General features: G+C 40.7%; 1 protein-coding gene across 1 annotated transcript in view; it reads right to left on the bottom strand.

Annotated features, from left to right (window-relative positions):
• The window catches only part of LOC121503978 (transient receptor potential cation channel subfamily M member 4-like), a 65633-nt gene extending 47782 nt beyond the window's left edge, over positions 1–17851 (bottom strand). The window contains exons 1-3 of the mRNA XM_041778591.1: positions 17713–17851; positions 11700–11941; positions 1554–1606 (exon numbers count right to left, since the gene is read on the bottom strand). Coding sequence (XP_041634525.1) covers positions 1554–1606; positions 11700–11771 — 125 coding nt within the window. The 5' untranslated portion in view covers positions 11772–11941; positions 17713–17851. The remainder of the gene's footprint in view (positions 1–1553; positions 1607–11699; positions 11942–17712) is intronic.
• Positions 17852–19976: the final 2125 nt, after the last annotated feature.

The following is a 19976-nucleotide window of genomic DNA, read 5'->3' as shown; positions in this document are numbered from 1 at the left end:
TAACATGAACTTGGCCTGTTCAGATGTTTTTGATTGAAATAGTTTTGATTTCAGTAAATATGACCTCCTAATGCTGCAATTTCTACAAATGACCATTTTCAGTTCTTTACAAACTATAAAATGTTTTAAAAAGCTGTTGTGCTTAATAATGAGGAACAGTGCATTTTGAGGTTTTTATTTTTTTTTAAATATTTTTTGTCATTATGAAGTTTGTTCAAAAACATTTGAATTATGCTCTAACGGCTGATGATTTGAAAAATATTCTAACTGTCATTTGCATTAGTATTTGGGAAAATCAGAGAAAAATATCATTTGCATAATAATGTGGAACGCGGTGTATGGATCCAGAGACTTCAGCATTCATTCCTGCAGGATTTCAGGCTGACTGCATGCATGAAGGCATAAAGCCTCCAAAGTTGTAATAAGAATGCTTTAAAAATAATAGACAGACATAAATCCTAAATCCAAAGGTCCATGTGTAGTGGGGATCTACCAGCATGTTGGAGAGGAATGAAGTCCATGTCCTCTCTGGATCAGGAGGTCAGAGTCAGCAATAAGAGTCCTTCTAAAACTGAAGGAATGAATGATGCAGACCTTCTTAACGGTGCATTAACATGATTTTTCTGAAAACCTCTCCCCTCTGAAGGTCAGACGGTGTCAGAGATCATCTGAAACACAGAAACATGAGGAAGGCCCCTGGTCTTGGACCAGATGTGTGGTTCTACACTTAGACCAGTGTAGCCGTGTCCTCCAGCTTCTCTTCCAGTTATCCAGGGACCCTAATGTTGTAGCCTCATGCTCCTCTCCTGTTTGCTGATTATTCATCAGCTTTGACAGCATGCAGCCTCCCTTTAAATCATGACTGTTTTAGTCTGAGTCATACAGCATTGGTTCTTAGGTCTTGTTTGTATGTTTTTATGTCAAAGCCGCTCTGAACCCATCAGCCTGTGGGATAAAAAATTAGCTGCATCTTTATGGCTCTTGTTTGTTGGAGCCTAACGTCTGACTGCTGGCTCTGAATAATGGCGTAGCAAAGAGAAGGGTCCAGGAAGCATGGCAAATATTTCAGCATTCAGTTTATTCTAAACCTGTCTAAAATATTTAGGGAAAGACATGAGCCTCCATATCAATGAAGCTAAAGCTGAATTAAAATAGTCTGGTACAATTTTCTCTTTGACTTCCTCCAGTCATCCATGAGTGTAATGTTGAATCATATGTTTTGAGGAAAAAGGGCCTAAAGCTTCTTAAAGTGTTGATAACAGAGAGAAATAGGGCTGGGCAATTCATACAAAAATCCTATTTGACCATTTTAAGGTAACGATATATCTGGCATTTATATACAACAGTTATCACCATTCAACTACCCAGACTGAGGTTATTATTATTTAACTAAAGAAGGGCAGATTTATCTAAAAAGGAGCATTTATTATTCAAGATATTTCTACATTCCTCAGGCTGAAATATTAAATGTAAATATTTCATCATTTAAAACAGTTTGCTTCACTTTTTCATCATAAATACATATTTCTGCACCACAGAGAAGCAGAGATTACCTGGGAGGATGCTCAGGGTGTTGGTTCTTCTCTGAGCCTGTTGTGATCCAGGTCTGTGAGGAGGAAAGAGACAAAGAGGAGTAAATAAGACACCTCAGTGATGGACACATGCAGCAGGTTTATCAGGGAAAAGAAGCCAAGAGGAAATAGTTTCAACATCCACAGTTGATTTTATTGTGACTCTCTGAGGATTAATGATCCCAGTAGTGACTGTGGCTCTGACACATAGAAACCTGCAGCAGCATGATAAAGAAGTCTGCTCAGTGGCCTCAGAGATTAAATCACCAACTTCTAATGATCAGATCCGTTAAAAATACACCCAGAACTGAGAGCACAGGTATGATCACACTACCTCCCACCTGGAGAGTCACAGAGAGTAAAACAACACTAACACTGCACGAAAAACTTACTAAAACACCCCAAAAGGAGAATCAACCAGAGCAAAGAATGTGATGTCAAATATGAGATAACCTGTGACTAATCATATGTATAATATAACGATATGCATGTAACAGGGGAGGAACGGGAAGATCCATCAGTACAATTAGAAACGAACACGAGAGAATGTGAGAAAGAAACGTCTAGAACCTGCTCAACAAAACCTGAAACTGTCTGTTCCTGACCACTGAGAAGACCTAAAAAACAAAAAACAAAACATAAAATCAAGACATGGTCGGGGAAACGCAGAGGTCAGAAAGGTCAGAGGGTAACAAGTACCACTGATGGATCAGGGTGGCCATCACCACATGTTGAGACATGCAGAGACATGTGGAAACATGTGGAGACACATGGAAACATGTGGAGACATGTGGAGACATGTGGAGACATGTGGAAACATGTGGAGACATGTGGAAACATGTGGAGACATGTGGAGACATGTGGAGACATGTGGAGACATGTGGAGACATGTGGAGACATGTGGAGACATGTGGAGACATGTGGAGACATGTGGAGACTTGGAGACATGTGGAGACATGTGGAGACTTAGAGACATGTGGAGACTTAGAGACATGTGGAGACATGTGGAGACATGTGGAGACATGTGGAGACTTAGAGACATGTGGAGACATGTGGAGACATGTAGAGACATGTGGAGACATGTAGAAACATGTGGAGACGTGGGAGAAGTTTGTTTCAGGAAATGAAACATGGCTGTTATTTCATCTGCACGCTGCAGATAAGAGATGTCTGTGTATGCAGGAATGAGATGGATGAGAGAGGAAAGGGCTCTTATATCACCAGAACTGACACAGAGAGGGTTAAAACTCAGAGACAGAGATGATCAGCTGATTCAATCAACTTTTATTTGTAGAGCGCTTTACAACACATAAAGTGACCAAAGTTCTTTCCAATGAAGTCGAAACAGTAGGAATACTAAAACAATATAAAACAATATAAAACCAATAAAAACTACAATAAAACAAATACAAGTAATGTGTCACGACTGAATGTTAAAAGCCAGTTTGAAAAAATAGGTTTTAAGTCTGGATTTAAAAGGGCCAAAGTTGGCTATGGTTCTCATGTCCGGGGGCAGCTTATTCCAAAGTCTGGGCCCCGCTACAGAGAAGGCCCAGTCTCCCCACTGTTTATATCTGGCTCTGGGCACTTCCAGCAAGAGCTGGTTGGCTGACCTTAAGGCCCTGTTTGGGTTGGGGACAGACAGATATGAAGGAGCAAGGCCATTAAGAGCTTTAAAAACGAAAAGTAAAATTTTAAAATCAATTCTAAAAGAAACTGGAAGCCAGTGGAGAGAGTAAAGGACAGGGGTGATGTGCTGACGTCTGGAGGTGTTTGTTAAAAAATGTGCTGCAGCATTCTGCACCAACTGGAGGCGACTGAGAGAGGACTGGGAGACACCAGCATAAAGCGCATTGCAGTAATCATGATTGACATGAAACCTTATAAAGAGTTGACATCAGAGGGACAGTGATAGAGGGGGGTGACAGAAATGTGATGAGGGCTAAAAGATTCATGTTGAGACCTGAAGGATGGGTCACACGCTGTGATTACACCTACTTACTAGGTAGATGCTGGTAAATGGAAAAATGGAAATATGATTTTGATCATTTTTGAACGTTTATTCTGGATCTCTATGAACTGTGTTTTACACAAACTTCCATAAACTGTGACATAATTGTGACAGAGCAGATTTTATGAGGGTTTCCAAGTTCTTATTGCTTTTATTGCTTAGGGCGTACATCAAGACGGCAGCTGTGATTGGCTGCTGCTCCACCACAGGATCACTACAGGTGGATAAAGTCCATGTCACAGATCACTTGTTCTTCACTCTGTATATAAACTCACGCCATCCTGTAATAAAGCCAAGAGAACTGGTTGAACTATGCAGTTATTCACAGTCGTCTTTCTCTTCCCTCAGACCTGGACCTGGACCTGGACCTGGACTTGGCCTATCAAAACAAAACGTTCCAGATACTGATATGAAGATAATAAAGTTAGCCGAACACACTAGTCTGAATTATGAAAAGCAAACGTGTTGTTAGGAATTAAAGATGTAAAGTAAAATCACATGAACAATAGCACGTTAGCATTTATGAACCAGCAGCAGCCGACAGAGCTGAAAACGTCAACAACTACATCACACAATGTGGACATGATCTAACCGTTAGCATGTAAACTTAGCACATAGGTCAGTAAATGAGTGTTTGGTAGATTATTTCTGTGCTGTAACGACGCTTCCTGTCAGTAAATCTTACACCGTTATAAAGTCTGTTTATTCCAGACTCCTGATAGTCAGCACCTGGGCTACCAAAGATCAGAACAAGAGTCAACAGCAGAATCAGCTGTTTGGCAGAGAAGATCTACAACATGTTTCCTGGACTGACCCACATCCTCAGCTCTGCTGCTCATCCCACAGATGCATGCTCCTTACAGATGTAGCTCCATTTAAAATGAAATAAGCAGGCTTTACTACGAGGTCAGATTTATTATCAAGAAGCAGAGAAATAATCCACCAAACACTCTTCACTGTTTGTACTATCTGGAGTGTGTAAGTGTTTCAGTGTAGAGGAAGTAGGTTTGGACAGCCGTGGTTAAAGAGGGGTCCACAAAAACTATTTTAGCAAGTGGGTGGGGCTTGTTAAATATATCTGTATGTATATATATAGTTAAATATATTTAACAACTTGATAGACAGTCCATGGTGTACAATGGACAGAAATTAAAACTTAATTAGCTGGAAAAAAAAGTTTTCTTTGTCAGTGGAATCAAAAGAAAGAAATCTGTCTCATTTTCAATCTTTTTCCTGAGTTGCATATAAAGGACCCCTGGCTCTCACATTGATTCCTTTGTTAATTCAATAGTTGACATTTTAGGTGAGGTATCCGATAAGAAACGACTTTTTGTTTGCGGGGATTTCAATATTGATTTAATGGAATGGAATGAACATAAAATGACAACAGAATTTAGTAATACAATGTTTAGTTTGGGTCTCTGGGCCCTAACTGACAAACTGAGTGGGATAACCAAAGACAGCGCTACACTTACTGACAATATTTTCACAAATACTCATCATCAAGCAACAAGTGGTTTGCTCATAAGTGATGTCAGTGATCACCTTCCTGTTTTTGTAGTTGTGCATAATTTAACTGCTAAATGTTCGGTTGATAAAAATAAAAGTGAACCTCCCTGCAAATGAATGAGATTGAGAACCTCAGAGAGAACTGAAGCCTTAAAGATGGAGCTCAGGGATGAGATGTATGTTGATGATCCAGAGCTAGCATATGATGCATTTTTGTTTGCACTCTGAAAATTATATGATAAACATCGTCCTATCAAAATGTGTAGGTTGAAAGGTCAATATAAAGGAAAACCATGGATGACAAAAGGTCTGCAAAAGGCATGTAATAAGAAAATCAACTGTACAAGAAGTTCTTACAGCAGAGAACTAGTGACAGTGAAGAAAAATATAAGCGCTATAAGAACAAACTAACTACCATTATGAGGACTCAAAAAAGGAAATACTACAGTAAAACAATGGAGGACAGTAAAAATAACATACAAAGAACCTGGAAGGTAACCAATCATATCATTCAGGATAAAATGTCTACACCAGAACTTCCAGATTATTTCATAAATAAAACTAATAATAGAGTGGATGATTTACAAAATACTGTTGATGAGTTCAACGACTACTTTGTAGATGCTGGTGCTGCTTTGGCCAGACAGATTGTTGCATCTGATGACAAAAACATATGTTTAATAGTTTGATAAACACTAATGCTAGTTCCATGTTTCTAAGTGGGGTACATGAAACTGTTATTCATGAAATTGTAAGAAAATTAAAAAATAAGAGATCAATCGACATACATTCTATTGATGCAGTAATTATTAAAGATGTTATTGATTATATTGTTAGACCTTTGACCTATGGATGTAATCTGTCTTTCCAAAAAGGAAATCTTTCCTAACAACATGAAGTTAGCAAAGGTGATCCCAGTGTATAAAAATGGAGATAAACACTGTATGGAAAATTACAGACTGATATCACTTCTGCCACAGTGTTTTAGAGAAGTTGTCTGTGAAACAATTAAATCTGTTTATTCATAAAAATAAATTATTAAGTGGAAATCAGTATGGATTCAGAGACAGCAGAACTACTGCTTCTGCAGTAATGCAGATGGTTGAAGAAACAGCAAATGCCAATGAAAATGATGAGTGTACTGATCAGCAGAAGGCTTTTGATACCATCGATCACAGACGGTTAGTAAAGAAATGAAAGACGTATGGGATACGAGGGGTTGTACATTCTTGGCTGGAAAGTTATTTAGGTAATAGACATCAGTGTGTACAAATTAATGATCCAGTATCAGCATTCAGAAAGATCACCTGTGGTGTACCACAAGGATCAGTGATTGGTCCGATACTGTTCATTCTTTATACCAATGACATCTGCAGTGTGACTGAATTTTTTAGATACCTAATATTTGCAGATGATACAAATTTATTTTGCTGTGGTAAGAATTTAAAAGAACTTTTGTGTGGTGTAGAAAGGGAGCTGAAAAACCTCAAAATTTGGTTTGATGTCAATAAATTATCTTTAAATATTAAAAAAAAAAACGAAATTTATGGTTTTTGTGAATCTAAAGGAAAGTGATGGTAATATTAAATTAAAAATCTGTAATGTTGACACTGAAAGAGATTTTGAGACCAAATTCCCTGGGGTTGTGATCGACCAAAAGTTAACATGGAAACAACATATTGAATACATTAAAGGGAAAATTTCAAAGTCAGTTGCAATTCTATATAAATCTAGAAATGTATTAAATTCTGAGGCCTTGCATTTAATCTACTACTCATTAATTGTTCCCTATATATCTGAATTGTGGGATCCACCTTTAAAACGACCATAAATTCAATAATAAAACTACAAAAACAAGCCGTACACATCATCAGTAAGGCTGACTACTACGCTCACATGGATCCACTTTTTCTAAATTCTCATGTTATTAAATTTTATGATTTGTTTTATAATAAAATAATGCAAATGATGTTCAGAGCGAAGTCAAAAACGCTCCCTGACTCAGTACAGAGGTTCTTTTCAATTCAGGAGAGTCCGTATAATCTCAGAGGTGTTTGTAAATTTACTGTACAAAAAGCTAAAAAAGGTATGAAGAGGAGACGTGCTTCTATTGTTGGAGTTAAACTCTTGAAAGATGCCAATACAAATGTAAAAACATGTAATTCTCTTTTGGTTTTCAAGAAAATGGTTTGTAAAGCTATCTTTGAAGCTATCTTCTGGAAGTTGGTAGCTTAAAAAGTTGAAAATGTAGGATAGGCTTTTATAAGCAGTTTGCTTCTGCCTATGCCTTTCAGCCATTATTCAACACATGACTACTGATTTTGTTTGAAATGTCTACACTGGGCAAAATGTTTGGTGTTGTGTTATGATTGAATAAAACTAAACTACTAACTACTCTTCCTCCTGACTCTGGGACCTTGAAGAGAGGAGAGGACCAGAATCCAGGTTTCTTGAAGTCCAGTGTGAAGTTTCCACAGTCAGTGATGATCTGGGCTGCCATGGCTTCTGCATGTGTTGGTCCACTGTGTTTTATCAGGTCAAAGGTCAGCGCAGCCATCTACCAGGACATTTTAGAGACCTTCATGCTTCCTTCTGCTGACAAGCACCATGGAGATGCTGATTTGATTTTCCAGCAGGACTTGGCACCTGCCCACACTGCCAAAGGTACCAAAAGCTGCTTCAGTGACCATGGAGTTACTGTGACTCTGACCTGAACCCCATAGAGAATCTATGGAAGATGAGAGACACCAGACCCAACAATGCAGATGACCTGAAGGCCGCTATCAAAGCAACCTGGGCTTCATTACACCTGAGCAGTGCCACAGGCTGATCGCCTCCATGCCACGCCGCATTGATGCAGTAATTCATGCAGAAGGAGGCCCAACCAAGTATTGATGCATAGAAATGAACAGACTTTTCAGAAGCCTGACATTTCTGTCTAAAACATCCTTTTATTGATCTTATTAATATTCTCATTTTCTGAGACTATGAATTTTGGGGTTTCTTATCTGTGAGCCATAATCATCAACATTTAGAGAAATAAAGGCTGAAATATTTCACTCTACAGTTATGGATGAAAATGTTGGCACCCCTGGAATTTTTCCAGAAAATTCACCATTCCTCCCAGAAATTGTTGCAGTTACAAATGTTTTTGGCATACACATGTTTATTGCCTTTATGTGCATTAGACTAATAGAAAAATTTTGAAGAAAAAAGCCAAAATTGACATAATTTTACACAAAACTCAAAAAATGGGCCAGACAAAATGATTGTCCCCTTTTAAAACTGTGGGTAAATCATTTTATTTCCAGCATGTGATGCTCATTTAAACTCACCTGTGGCAGTAACAGGTGCTGCAATCTAGAAATCACACCTGAAGCCAGTTAGAATGTCTAAAAGTTGACTCAGCCTTTGTGTTGTGTGTCTGTCTGTGTCACACCAAGCATGGAGAAGAGACAGAAGAGCCCAGAACTGTCTGAGGACTTAAGAAGCAAAATTGTGGAAAAATCTGAACAATCTCAAGGTTAAAGACCATCTCCAGAGACCCTGAGATTCCTTTGTCCACTGTGTGTAATATAATCAAGAAGTTTATAACCATGGAGCTGTGGCTAATCTCCCTGGACGTGGACGGAAGAGAAAAACTGACAAAAGAATGCAACACAGGATAGTTGGAATGGTGGATAAACATCCTCAGTCAACTTCCACACAGATTCAGGCTGTCCTGCAGACTCAGGGTGCAAAAGTGTCAGCTGGGACCATACGTGGTCATCTGAATGAGATGAAGCGCTATGGCAGGAGACCCAGGAGAACCCCACTGCTGACAAAGAGACAGAAAAAAGCCAGACTGGAGTTTGCAAAAATGTTCCTGAGTAAGCCTCAATCCTTCTGGGAGAACATTTAGTGGACAGATGAGACTAAGGTAGAGCTTTTTGGAAAAGCACGTCATTCTACTGTTTACAGAAAACAGAATGAGGCCTACAAAGAAAAGAACACAGTACCTACAGTCAAACATGGAGGAGCTTCAAGGATGTTTTGGGGTTGATTTGCTGCCTCTGGCACTGGGTGCCTTGACTGTCTGCATTGAATCATGAAATCTGGAGACTATCAAAAGATTTTGGGCCACAATGTAGGACCTAGTGTCAGAAAGCTGGGTCTGGGTCAGAGGTCATGGGTGTTCCAGCAGGACAATGACCCCAAACATACCTCAGAAAGCACCAAGAAATGGTTGGAGACAAAGCTGGAGAGTTCTGAAGTGGCCAGCAATGAGTCCAGATCTAAATCCCATTGAACACCTATGGAGAGATCTCAGAACTGCTGTTGAAGAAGCACCCTTCAAATCTGAGAGACCTGGAGCAGTTTGGAGAAGAAGAGTGGTCCAAAATTCCAGCTGAGAGGTGGAAGAAGCTTGTTGATGGTTATAGGAAGAGATTGGTTTCAGTTATTATTTCCCAAGGGTGTGAAACCAAATATTAAGTTGAGGGTGACAACAATTTTGTCCGGCCCATTTTTTGGGTTTGGTGTAAAATTATGTCAGTGTTGTCTTTGTCCTTCGGATTTTTTGTGTTGTTCCCATGAACATAAAGGCAATAAACACATGTATACCAAAACATTTGTAATTGCAACAATTTCTGGGAGAAATGATGAATTTTCTGGAAAAATTCCAGGGGTGCCAATATTTTTGTCCATGACTGTATGTGTAACAAGTCTATATAATATATGGGTTTACCGTTCTGAAATGAGTGACAAAAAATATTGAACTTCTTCATGATATTCTAATTTTTTGAGATGTACCTGTATATCAATGTGATCTAGAAATGAGGTCAGACAGGACTCACACAAACAGGACATCATTTTCTGGGAATTGTTAGGAAATCATTGCATAAAGCCTGGTCATGCCTATCTGACAGGAGGTAATAGGATGGACTTGTTGTTGACAAGTTCAGCTTTTAAGCTCCAGGGAAGGATGAGTAGACTTCCAGAAACTACAGCAGTGGTTCCCAAATGTGGCGTTTATGCTGACACTAATGTTCATTGGAAAGCATCCTTATGATGGCTGACTCTGACACTGCTGATAGCTGAGGAACTGTTGTGATCATGATGACTGACCATCTTTTTTATATGTTGCTGATGTTTCTTAGCAATTCAAACTCAAATAGAAGCTGTCAGACAAAGTGAAGTAGGCTACAAGATCTCAGAAAGAAACGCATCATGCCACCACCCAAAGAAATTCAAGAACAAATGAGAAACAAAGTGACTGAAATCTATCAGTCTGGAAAAGGTTACAGAGACTTTTCCAACGCTTTGGGACTCCAGAGAACCACGGTCAGAGCCATTATCCACAAATGGAGAAAACTGGGAACAGTGGTGAACCTTCCCAGGAGTGGTCAGCCAACCAAAATGACTCCAAGAGAGCAACGACGACTCATCCAGGAGGTCCCAGGAGAACCCAGAACCACATCCAAAGACCTGCAGGCCTCACTGGCCTCAGTTAAGGTCAGAGTTCATGACTCAACCATCAGAAAGACACTGGGCACCAACGGCATCATGGGAGAGTTCCACTTTTACAACTGTTCTCCATCTTTTTTGCTTGTGACATTGGTCTTCTCTCTCTTTTGGTTTCAGGTTTCGTCTAATTGTGGTTGTGATGTCTGTTTTGTTCCCAGTTAGTAATGCAGGACACTGAGAGAATGAAAGCATATCTTTGAAGAATATCTTTAGATTTATTGACTTTAAAACTTTAACATGATTAATGTGAGGTGTCCAGCATGGTTTGTGGTCCCTGTCCCAGATATGATTTATTATAATCAGTGTGTTGGAGCAGTAGTTCTGTTGCTAGCCTCCTAGCTAACATTTTCCTCCTTTTGGTGCTGAGAAAACATCTTAATACTTTTTTTTGCTACGCTTGAATATTCACTGCTGACACAACTCTAAAATGTGAGATTTGGAGTGTTATTTTCTGCCCCATCAAATCAAAGACAAATTTCTCCCTCTTTATACAAAAGCAGTTTGTTAGTTTCTGAGTCATTGTTTGATTAGAAAAGATCTCACAGACGGTCAAAGGGGACTCCTGCTGTGTGTTTAAGGGTTTCTGTGGTTCTGACTCGATGACCAGTAAGCAGAATAAAAGTCTGACTTCTACCCTCCTGGTTTTGGCTCCAGGATCTGTCCTCTAATCAGAAGTGAAACTGATATATCAGATCCATTTGTTGGAGACTGTCCCAGTAAACTTTGCACCCAAACGAAGACGCCAGCTCAAACTCAAAAGGAGGAAGTACAGGAACTAAACCAGGATCAACAGTGTGGTTAGATCTGACAGGTCCAGAACTGTCAAACTATTTGTTCATACATTTATACCAAGGTTTACACTTCAAATACAGGAGTTCAGTTTAAGGCTGAACTCATATTGACTGACCTTTGACCTGGGACAGGTTGAGCTGCAGTAGCTCTTTTTTGGAGGTCTAATGTTCAGACAGCTTTGTTAGACATTCATGCTGATTATTTCATTTGACAGCAGAGATCTTAAGGTTTCAGTTTTCATTCCACCCTGTCCCATGTTTCCTGACCTTAAGGAGGTAAAAACCGGCTCATCTTGCCCCACTCTCCCTTACCTGCTCATTCCTCATGCTGCTCCCTGCCTGCCCTCCTCCTCCTCCTCCTCTTCCTCCGTCCTCAGGCTCCATGATCCTGCTCAGCTCGGCTGCAGCTGGAGTCCGGTCTGAGAGATGAGGGTCACCTTCCTGTAGCTTCGCTCACGTTCTCTTTAACTCCACCCACACAGCCTTGAGGGTGTGGTTGGGAGCTGACTGTCCCAGTGACTCCACTTCCCTCCCACAGGTCCATTCCTCTCATTCTGATGGAGGCAGAAAAACACAGTTTAGTCTCATGTTATGACCCAGAATGCACCGATAGTTTAATATTTGTATCCACCATTATCAGCCATCGGCCAAGGAGTATGGCAACAGACCAACCAATCAAAGGAGGCATTTTCACTGGGCAGATGAACTCTTCTATTCTGCTCTTTAAAGGAGACATACTTTGCTTGTTTTTCTGTTTCATTATGTCAATCTTAGATACCTATGGAGTAAAACTGCATGATTTGCAGGTCATAAAGTGCTTTCTGTGCCTCACGATGGCGTTTGCAAAATCCTCATTTACAGCCTCTGCCTGAAACGCTCCGTTTCAGCGCTGTCTCTTTAAGAGTCGCCGACCCCACGTGCCCACTGTCCTCTGATTGGCCAGTTCTGTGAAAGCTTTTGGGGGCAGACCCATGGGCAGGACCTGCGTGTAGTGCACCAGGGCTGTATGTTCACTTTTTTCGCCCATAGCGCTGGTGCTACAGAGGTCGACAATCTTGTAGCACAGAACAAAAAACCTGTAGCACAATACAAATGTTTCTTATAGCTCCAAAACCAACACGTAAACAAAATATATGCGTAGTAAGTGAATGCAGTTGAAAAACGACACCAAAACGGCCTAAACTACAGCTATCAGTTAATGTCTATGAAGCAAACAGCCAATCACAGAGAAGAGAGCGCTGACGGTTCATTTCCACATTTGGACACAAAACAAAAGCAACCTGCAGGAAACTGACTAACTTTATAGGAGTGTGGTGCTTGAGGATGATTATAACAATGTGATCTGGAAATCAGACCCTGAGATCAGACAGAGGAGAAAGTGAGCTCCAGTCATGCTGCTGTTTGCTGTAATTCTTTTGCTTGTATTCATCATTTTTTTACTTTTGGCAGGACCAACAGACAGCTGATCTTTGTCTGTGTTCATCCTATTTACTTAAACATTAATGTGCTCTAGAGACTGAAGTTTGTTTCCTTGTTCATCCTTAAACTGTGTTTCAAGGACTGAAGTGTTAGGTCTTAACTATATTTATATACTGGTATTGATATCAGCTAAATTTCATTTGTAAACATCCACATATTTTATAAACCCCAATATTGTGCATTTCTAGTCAAACTAAGAAACATAGTAAAGTTTGATGTTCTTATGTGGGCCTTTTTGATGGATTTCTTGCAGGCCAATTCAAAAGGACCAAAGGCCACAGTTGGCCCATGGGCCATAGTTTGGATACCCCTTATTTATTTACTGATACTCAGTAATAGGAAAGCATGTCTAACATCATCAGAAATTCATTAAACACTGTTAGAGTCTGGTCCATACTGTAGTATCACACTGGGGTCTGATGTTTATAGAGCTGGTGTAAATGAACAGATCCTTCTTTTCTCTGTAACAGTGTCATGATAACAACAGTAGCCTACTAGTGGAGTTAAATGGCAAGTAAAACAAAAAAAATCTGTCAGCAAAATGTGGTCGGCATGTTTAAGAGGAGCGCTGCTCTAATCCCAAGTTTTTTATTAAGACACGTAGGCTAGACGATGTTCAAACAAATATCTGCTCGCTTACTTCTCCGTTCTCCTCGTCCTTTCCATTTATGCACGCATGGTCGCAGTGAGTTAGCCGTCAGTGACAGGACAGAGCGCTCAGTGTGCTCTAACTTCTGATTAAAGGTTAATGTATAAACTGATGCATTTTCTCTTAACTAATATCGTAGCTGTTGTGTGGTTAACAAGCCATCACGCGTCTGAATGTCACACACAGGTCTGATATGACACGGACAGACAGGCAGCAGTGTGACGGAGAGATGAGGGAGAGAGACAGGATCAGTACAGCCCCACACTGCACACATTTTATGTTTCTTGTTAGGGTAAAGACACGGCCCTGAGCCTGCCCCGTCTGTATGAGCTGCGGAGTGTGGTCGCTGGAGCGCCAGACGCAGAGGATTACGCACGGCGAGAGGAAAAAACATTCTGCTTGAATTAAAATCAGCCAGAAATATAAAATAAATGGGCTGGGCATGAATTTCATGTTTCAAATCAAAGTGGAATGAAGTTTTAGGGGCAACAAGTCAAACCTAAAGTCTTATCTGCACGTCTGGCATTCAGGCACCTCTCTCACTTTGTCATAGCACCTGTGTGATGAGGAGTGAAGACCTCCTAGCACAGACACATTTTCTTGTAGCATTTGTGACTTATACACTGCCTGGCCAAAAAAAAAGTCGCCACCTGGATTTAACTAAGCAAACAGGTACGAGCCTCCTATTGGATAATTACTGCATGGGCTACAAGTCATTTACCCCCAGCTGATGCCATGAGTTACTTCTCATTTCTTAAACAATGGATTTTTTCTTCCCTAATGGCACGGGCATATTCCAGGATGACAAAGCCAGGATTCATCGGGCTCAGACTGTGACAGAGTGGTTCAGGGAGCGTGAGACATCATTTTCACACATGGATTGGCCACCACAGAGTCCAGACCTTAACCCCATGGAGAATCTTTGGGATGTGATGGAGAAGGCTTTGCGCAGTGGTCAGACTCTCCCATCATCAATATTAAAACTAATGCAACCCTGGATGGAAATAAATCTGTGACATTGCAGAAGCTTATCGAAACAACGCCACAGCGAATGCGTGCTGTAATCACAGCTAAAGGCGGTCCAACCACATGTTAGAGTGTGTGACCTTGTTTTGGTGGCGACTCTTTTCTGGCCAGGCAGTGTATGTCGTACTGTACAGCCCTGTGCACTGTTTTCAAACTCCGCCTCTCCATTCCCTAACCCTAACCCGTGTTTTAAATACGTCCATACGTATTATACCCGAGTCAGACCCGGAGACTTTGGTGAATGAACAGGAGGAAAACCAGCATCGGCAAAGAACGGCACAAGACGTCTCAGTGTGGTAAATGTGACTCAGTAATATGTTTATATGTAGAAATGTAGTCATTTACATATCAGCACAAAATGCTTTGCTAACTCAGTCTCACTATAATAAAGATACCTGCAAAAAAACAACAGTGTTTGATGGACTGATTTACCCCGTACAGCCTTGAATATCAAGTGACATAGCTTAGGTTATCTGTGCAGCTGATTGGGGAGGGGGCAGGGGTGTTTATCAGGCCGATGATTCCCTAAAAAACTTTATTTAAAAGACAGATATTAACATTTCTAAATTCTCTGCATGGTTTGATCTAAAATGATTTTTCACTCTGACAGCGTTTTTCTTGTGCAATGGCCCGCTGATTTTCACATTATTTATCAATCATTAATATTAATTATTTCTTCATATCCAATGAATCATCTGTTGACAAACTACATCCCAGAAACAGCATGAGTTCAGAGAGCTGCAGCTGTCCCACACACAGCCTAAAACGGCCTGTAGCGTGGCGCTTCTTTGGTCTGATCTTTACTGTGTGGCGTTGCTCACTAAGTGAATACAATGTTGAGAATTTCCACCACAAGTTCTGTCCTCCTTATTTCAGTTATTGCCTCGGTCTGTGGAAAGTGTGTGACAATGCCGACTGAGGCTGAAAATGTTTGCTGCCACCCTCACCTTTTTATTTTGAAGTACAATGAAAATCTGATTCTGCAGAGGTTAAACTTAAAGGGGACATTTTATTCAAAAGGTCACCTTTTCAGGCTCTGCTAACAGAAGTATGTGACCCTGGCCTGTCCACAATCCCCTCAAGCACCAGAATTCTGGATTTAGGCTGTTAGAAAGTTTTGCACCTCTTTCCTGGCTGGGTTTGATGTGGCGCGGGCTAATATGACATCATGAACCCGCCCTCTAACACTCCAATCTAAAACCACAGAGCAGCTCATCTCAGTCCAGTCTGTTGTTAGCTGATGTCTCTGCCTTTATTGAAAGTTAACAGAAAGTTTTGAATATTTCATATTTAAAAACATTAATCTGATGCATTTTGAGAGAAAAATCAAGCAGAATTACAAGACAGTATGAATGTATAATAAAGTATCTATACATGGTCACATTATGCTCTATAAGAAATGAGACTGACAACTCCTCTCATGAAATGCACAACAGCACAACTTTAATGTAGTCGCTCAGATGTGCAGATGGCCTTTCAGTACGATCATTACGTACAGACCCTGACCATGACAAACCTCAGACCACACCTATGTATGACAGGCTGTATGCTAACCAGCCAGGCCTCTCCATACAGCTCACTGTGCATCAGTGTTTCCAGATACAGCTGATAGTTTACAGCACAAAACTTGTCCAAAAACCGCCAGAATGCACCAAAAAAACGCCCGATAATCAACACTTAGTGCTTTTTCTCCTGACGTATGTACAAAACTGCATTAAAGTCCACTGACAGCCTAAGTACACCAGAATAACTCCTACAACGACAAGCAACAACAGCTCAACAACATAACAGAACTAATCTGTACACTTCATCTCATCATACTGCAACTGGTCAGGGTTAAACACACACGCCACTTTCAGAGAGATAAATAGACTCATCACAATTATCATAGTTTACAGGAGACAGACATGACTGTATGATCTCACCTTTACATGCTGAGGGTTTCTCCTTTAACACCGATGAAGAGCACAGAAACATCTGATCCTAACAGCTGTCTACATCGGCGTGTGTGGCGACTGGGTGTGCAGTTCAATAACATGAGGCTAACTCAGGACTGCTCTCACCAGAATGTTTAGCTAGCTATAATGTATAATACTGAAGTGTTGGACTTTTTACTTCATCAGGACCCCACTCCTCCTGTACAACAGGACGTTTACCAGCTTTGTATAAGTGCTAACTCACTGCAGGCGACTGTGGGCCGTAGCCAACGCCAAAGACAACAAAACTTGCCGTCTTTATGGAGTTTAGCTCTCTTGCAGACACACACATAAAAACACACACGGCACAGCCGTCTCTCGCTCACGCGCTCCCTCCACTGAAGTGGACAGGAAACTCAGAGAGACTGACAGGCTTCAGCGCTGCTGTAAGTTTGATACGTTCAATGTTTGTATCGAATTCAAGGCCCCCTTCAGGTGCAGTTCACCGATAATCTCTGGTATACCTCTATGCCCCCCCTCCCACGTAGGTCACCTATTTTGGTTTCAAAATGGCGCATTTCGCCAAAAGGTGAGTGAATTTCATGCCTGGTTAGCATGGGTTCCCTCAGCGTCGAGCCAATGGGATATTTCAACGGGTTTTTGGATTATTGCTGAAAAAGCTCTGTGTTCAACAGAAGTTTATAAAACGTACACGATTTGTTCATAAAGATAATCTTCACAAATTGATAAGCATCATATCTTTGGGGTGTAACGGTACAGAAACATTTCGGTTCGGTACGTACCTCGGTTTTAGAGTCACGGTTCGGTACGTTTTCGGTACGGTGATTGCAGCGGATAAATACATTTTAATTCTTTAATTAAATTGTACTAAAATAAATAGGCTGAATAAATTACATTTAAATTATAAACAATGCTGCGACCTCCCTCCAAAAGTTCCTCAATGATTAAAAACATTAATAAATAAAGACATTTTTGAATAACTAGGTTATTTCCACTGGTATACTGACACACTTATACCCACTCTTTAAACACTAACTTAAATGCATCATCACACAACCACAAGTCAGCTTGTTAAGTATGCAAATTAGCGTCTCTTTTTGCCGATTTCAACATGGACTTCAGCACTGGACTACTTCTTTAACCAGTGGGACCTACTAACAAGTTTGGAGAAGCTTTCACAGCCCATCTTAGAGGATAAAGAGGTTAAAGCTGTGAAATCTGAGGATAACTTTACCTGTGACACAGCTGCAGAGTCCCTCTCTCACTCCGAGGCTGATAGTTGAAGGTAAAGTTAAAATGACTCACAGAGCCAGAGCACCATCACTATACGGGGGATTTCAATGAAGCCGGCGGCTCTTCTAACTCCACACGCGCCATCACTCTTCTTCGTTTGTTTTTGTAACTGCTCCTTCTTCTGTAATAACGGTTGCTGGCAGCTTTTAGGCTCACTGCCGCCTCCTGGATTGAAGTGAGAACTCCACTTTTTTTTAATCCTCACTCAGACGTTTTTGTCGTATTACTGCGTGCACCAAACCGTGACGGCTGTACCGTGACGGTACGGGACGAAAACAAATACCTTGATCAGCGTTGGATAGCAGGGCACTGTGCTGTCTTTTATAAGCTTCCACAATAAAACAGCTTGACTGAGTGATGGACAAGAGTCTCAGCAGTCAGTTACTGAGGATGAGATCAGCTGATGGAACCAGGACTAGTTTTCTGTCTGTTACCTGGTCAGAGGTGAGTCTCTCTCCTTCACACAGCTCTCCTCTGTCACTCATGGATCATCTGCTGCTCTGCTGAGAGGAAGGACTGGAGTGACGGTGCAGTTTAACAAGCCTGGGCAGCTTCATACGCTCCTGTATGACACATGACAGCAGCATGATTATCAGTTTACATTTTCTCAAAGGGAAAACTCTATCTGAGGCATCAAACAGCATCCAAACAGCCAGATAATATACATCCATAAATGTAGAAGTGTGAAAAGTCTGTCATCTCCCATCAATAAGGGTGGTTCCACACCCATAAGGTCTGCCCTGACCATAACACCGACACGGTCCAACCTGCACCGAATGATCCGGATCAGAACATTCATTTATAAATATCAATATATCAGATATCAGAGAAACACTGTATAATGTATAATGTAATTATAATACACTCATTTCAGTTTGATTCTGTCATTTTGTTGGTCAAAAAAACTCACTGACCTTAACCCTTAACCCTCCTCGGACATTTCTGGCCATTTTTCTCAACTTTTTTTATTTAAACTTGTGATCATTTTGTCAGTTTTACAGCTTGTGGCATTCATTTTTACAGGAACTTGTCTTTCTGGTTTGATTTTTGAAATCCAACATGTTTAACTCTAAAATGTCATTCAGACTCTCTCAGTGAATTTACAACCCTCTGGACACCTTTGAGCATAAATGTTCAAAAAACTACCCTTAAATCAGCATACATCAGTGTTGTTTTACTTTTTTCATTAATCTCTTTAACAACTTCAGACCTGCTCAAAACTACCAAACATTCAAGAATTTTCAACATTTTAACCCTTTAAATGCCAGTTTGGTTATCTAATTTTCATTTTACTGCAAAACACAAAATAAAGTGAATTATTTTCCATAAAATCAATAGTAGAAAGATGAGGCTTTGGTGCTGATGAGAGTCTTGGATGGGTCAAAGATCAGCAACAAAACTGATTTGATTGCATTAATATTTTTATGTAGTGCCAGCTTTAACATTAGGGCACCCTCTGGACACCTTTGAGCATAAATGTTCAAAAAACTGACATTAACCCCTTAATGCCTGTTGTCAAATATTTGATCCATACTTTTATGATACCTCTATCTAATCAATATGCTCAATAAATTACTCAAAAACACTTCTGAATACAATCTGATAAATGAGAAAAATGCCCCTAAGTGGATTATCAGTTACCAAAAACATGAACAGTCATGATCAGACTATAAACCTGTACGTCTCTGCTGACCTTCATCTGGATAAATAAATAAATAAATCTGATGATCAGACAGCAATAGTTCATCAGTTCTGGTCCTACCTCCTCCTCTCTGTAGACGACAGCTTCAGTCTGAACCTTCAGACGGAAATGAGAGAGCTCTAAACCCCTGATGGGGGGGGGGGGGGCTAGCACACCCTGTTCTCTGTGAGCTGGTTTGTTTAGAACTCATTACAACAGTGGTTCTAAAACTTTTCAGCCCAAGACCCCCAAAATAAAAGAACCAGAGACCAGGTCCATTATCTGGTCTATCAGGGTCCAGTCTCTGGTCTATCAGGGTCCAGTCTCTGGTCTATCAGGGTCCAGTCTCTGGTCTATCAGGGTCCAGTCTCTGGTCTATCAGGGTCCAGTCTCTGGTCTATCAGGGTCCAGTCTCTGGTCTATCAGGGTCCATTCTCTGGTCTATCAGGGTCCAGTCTCTGGTCTATCAGGGTCCAGTCTCTGGCCTATCAGGGTCCAGTCTCTGGTCTATCAGGGTCCAGTCT

Source organism: Cheilinus undulatus, linkage group 21 (genome assembly GCF_018320785.1).
Source record: "Cheilinus undulatus linkage group 21, ASM1832078v1, whole genome shotgun sequence".
NCBI classification, from domain to species: domain Eukaryota; kingdom Metazoa; phylum Chordata; class Actinopteri; order Labriformes; family Labridae; genus Cheilinus; species Cheilinus undulatus.
This window is presented reverse-complemented; position numbering and strand designations above follow the sequence as displayed.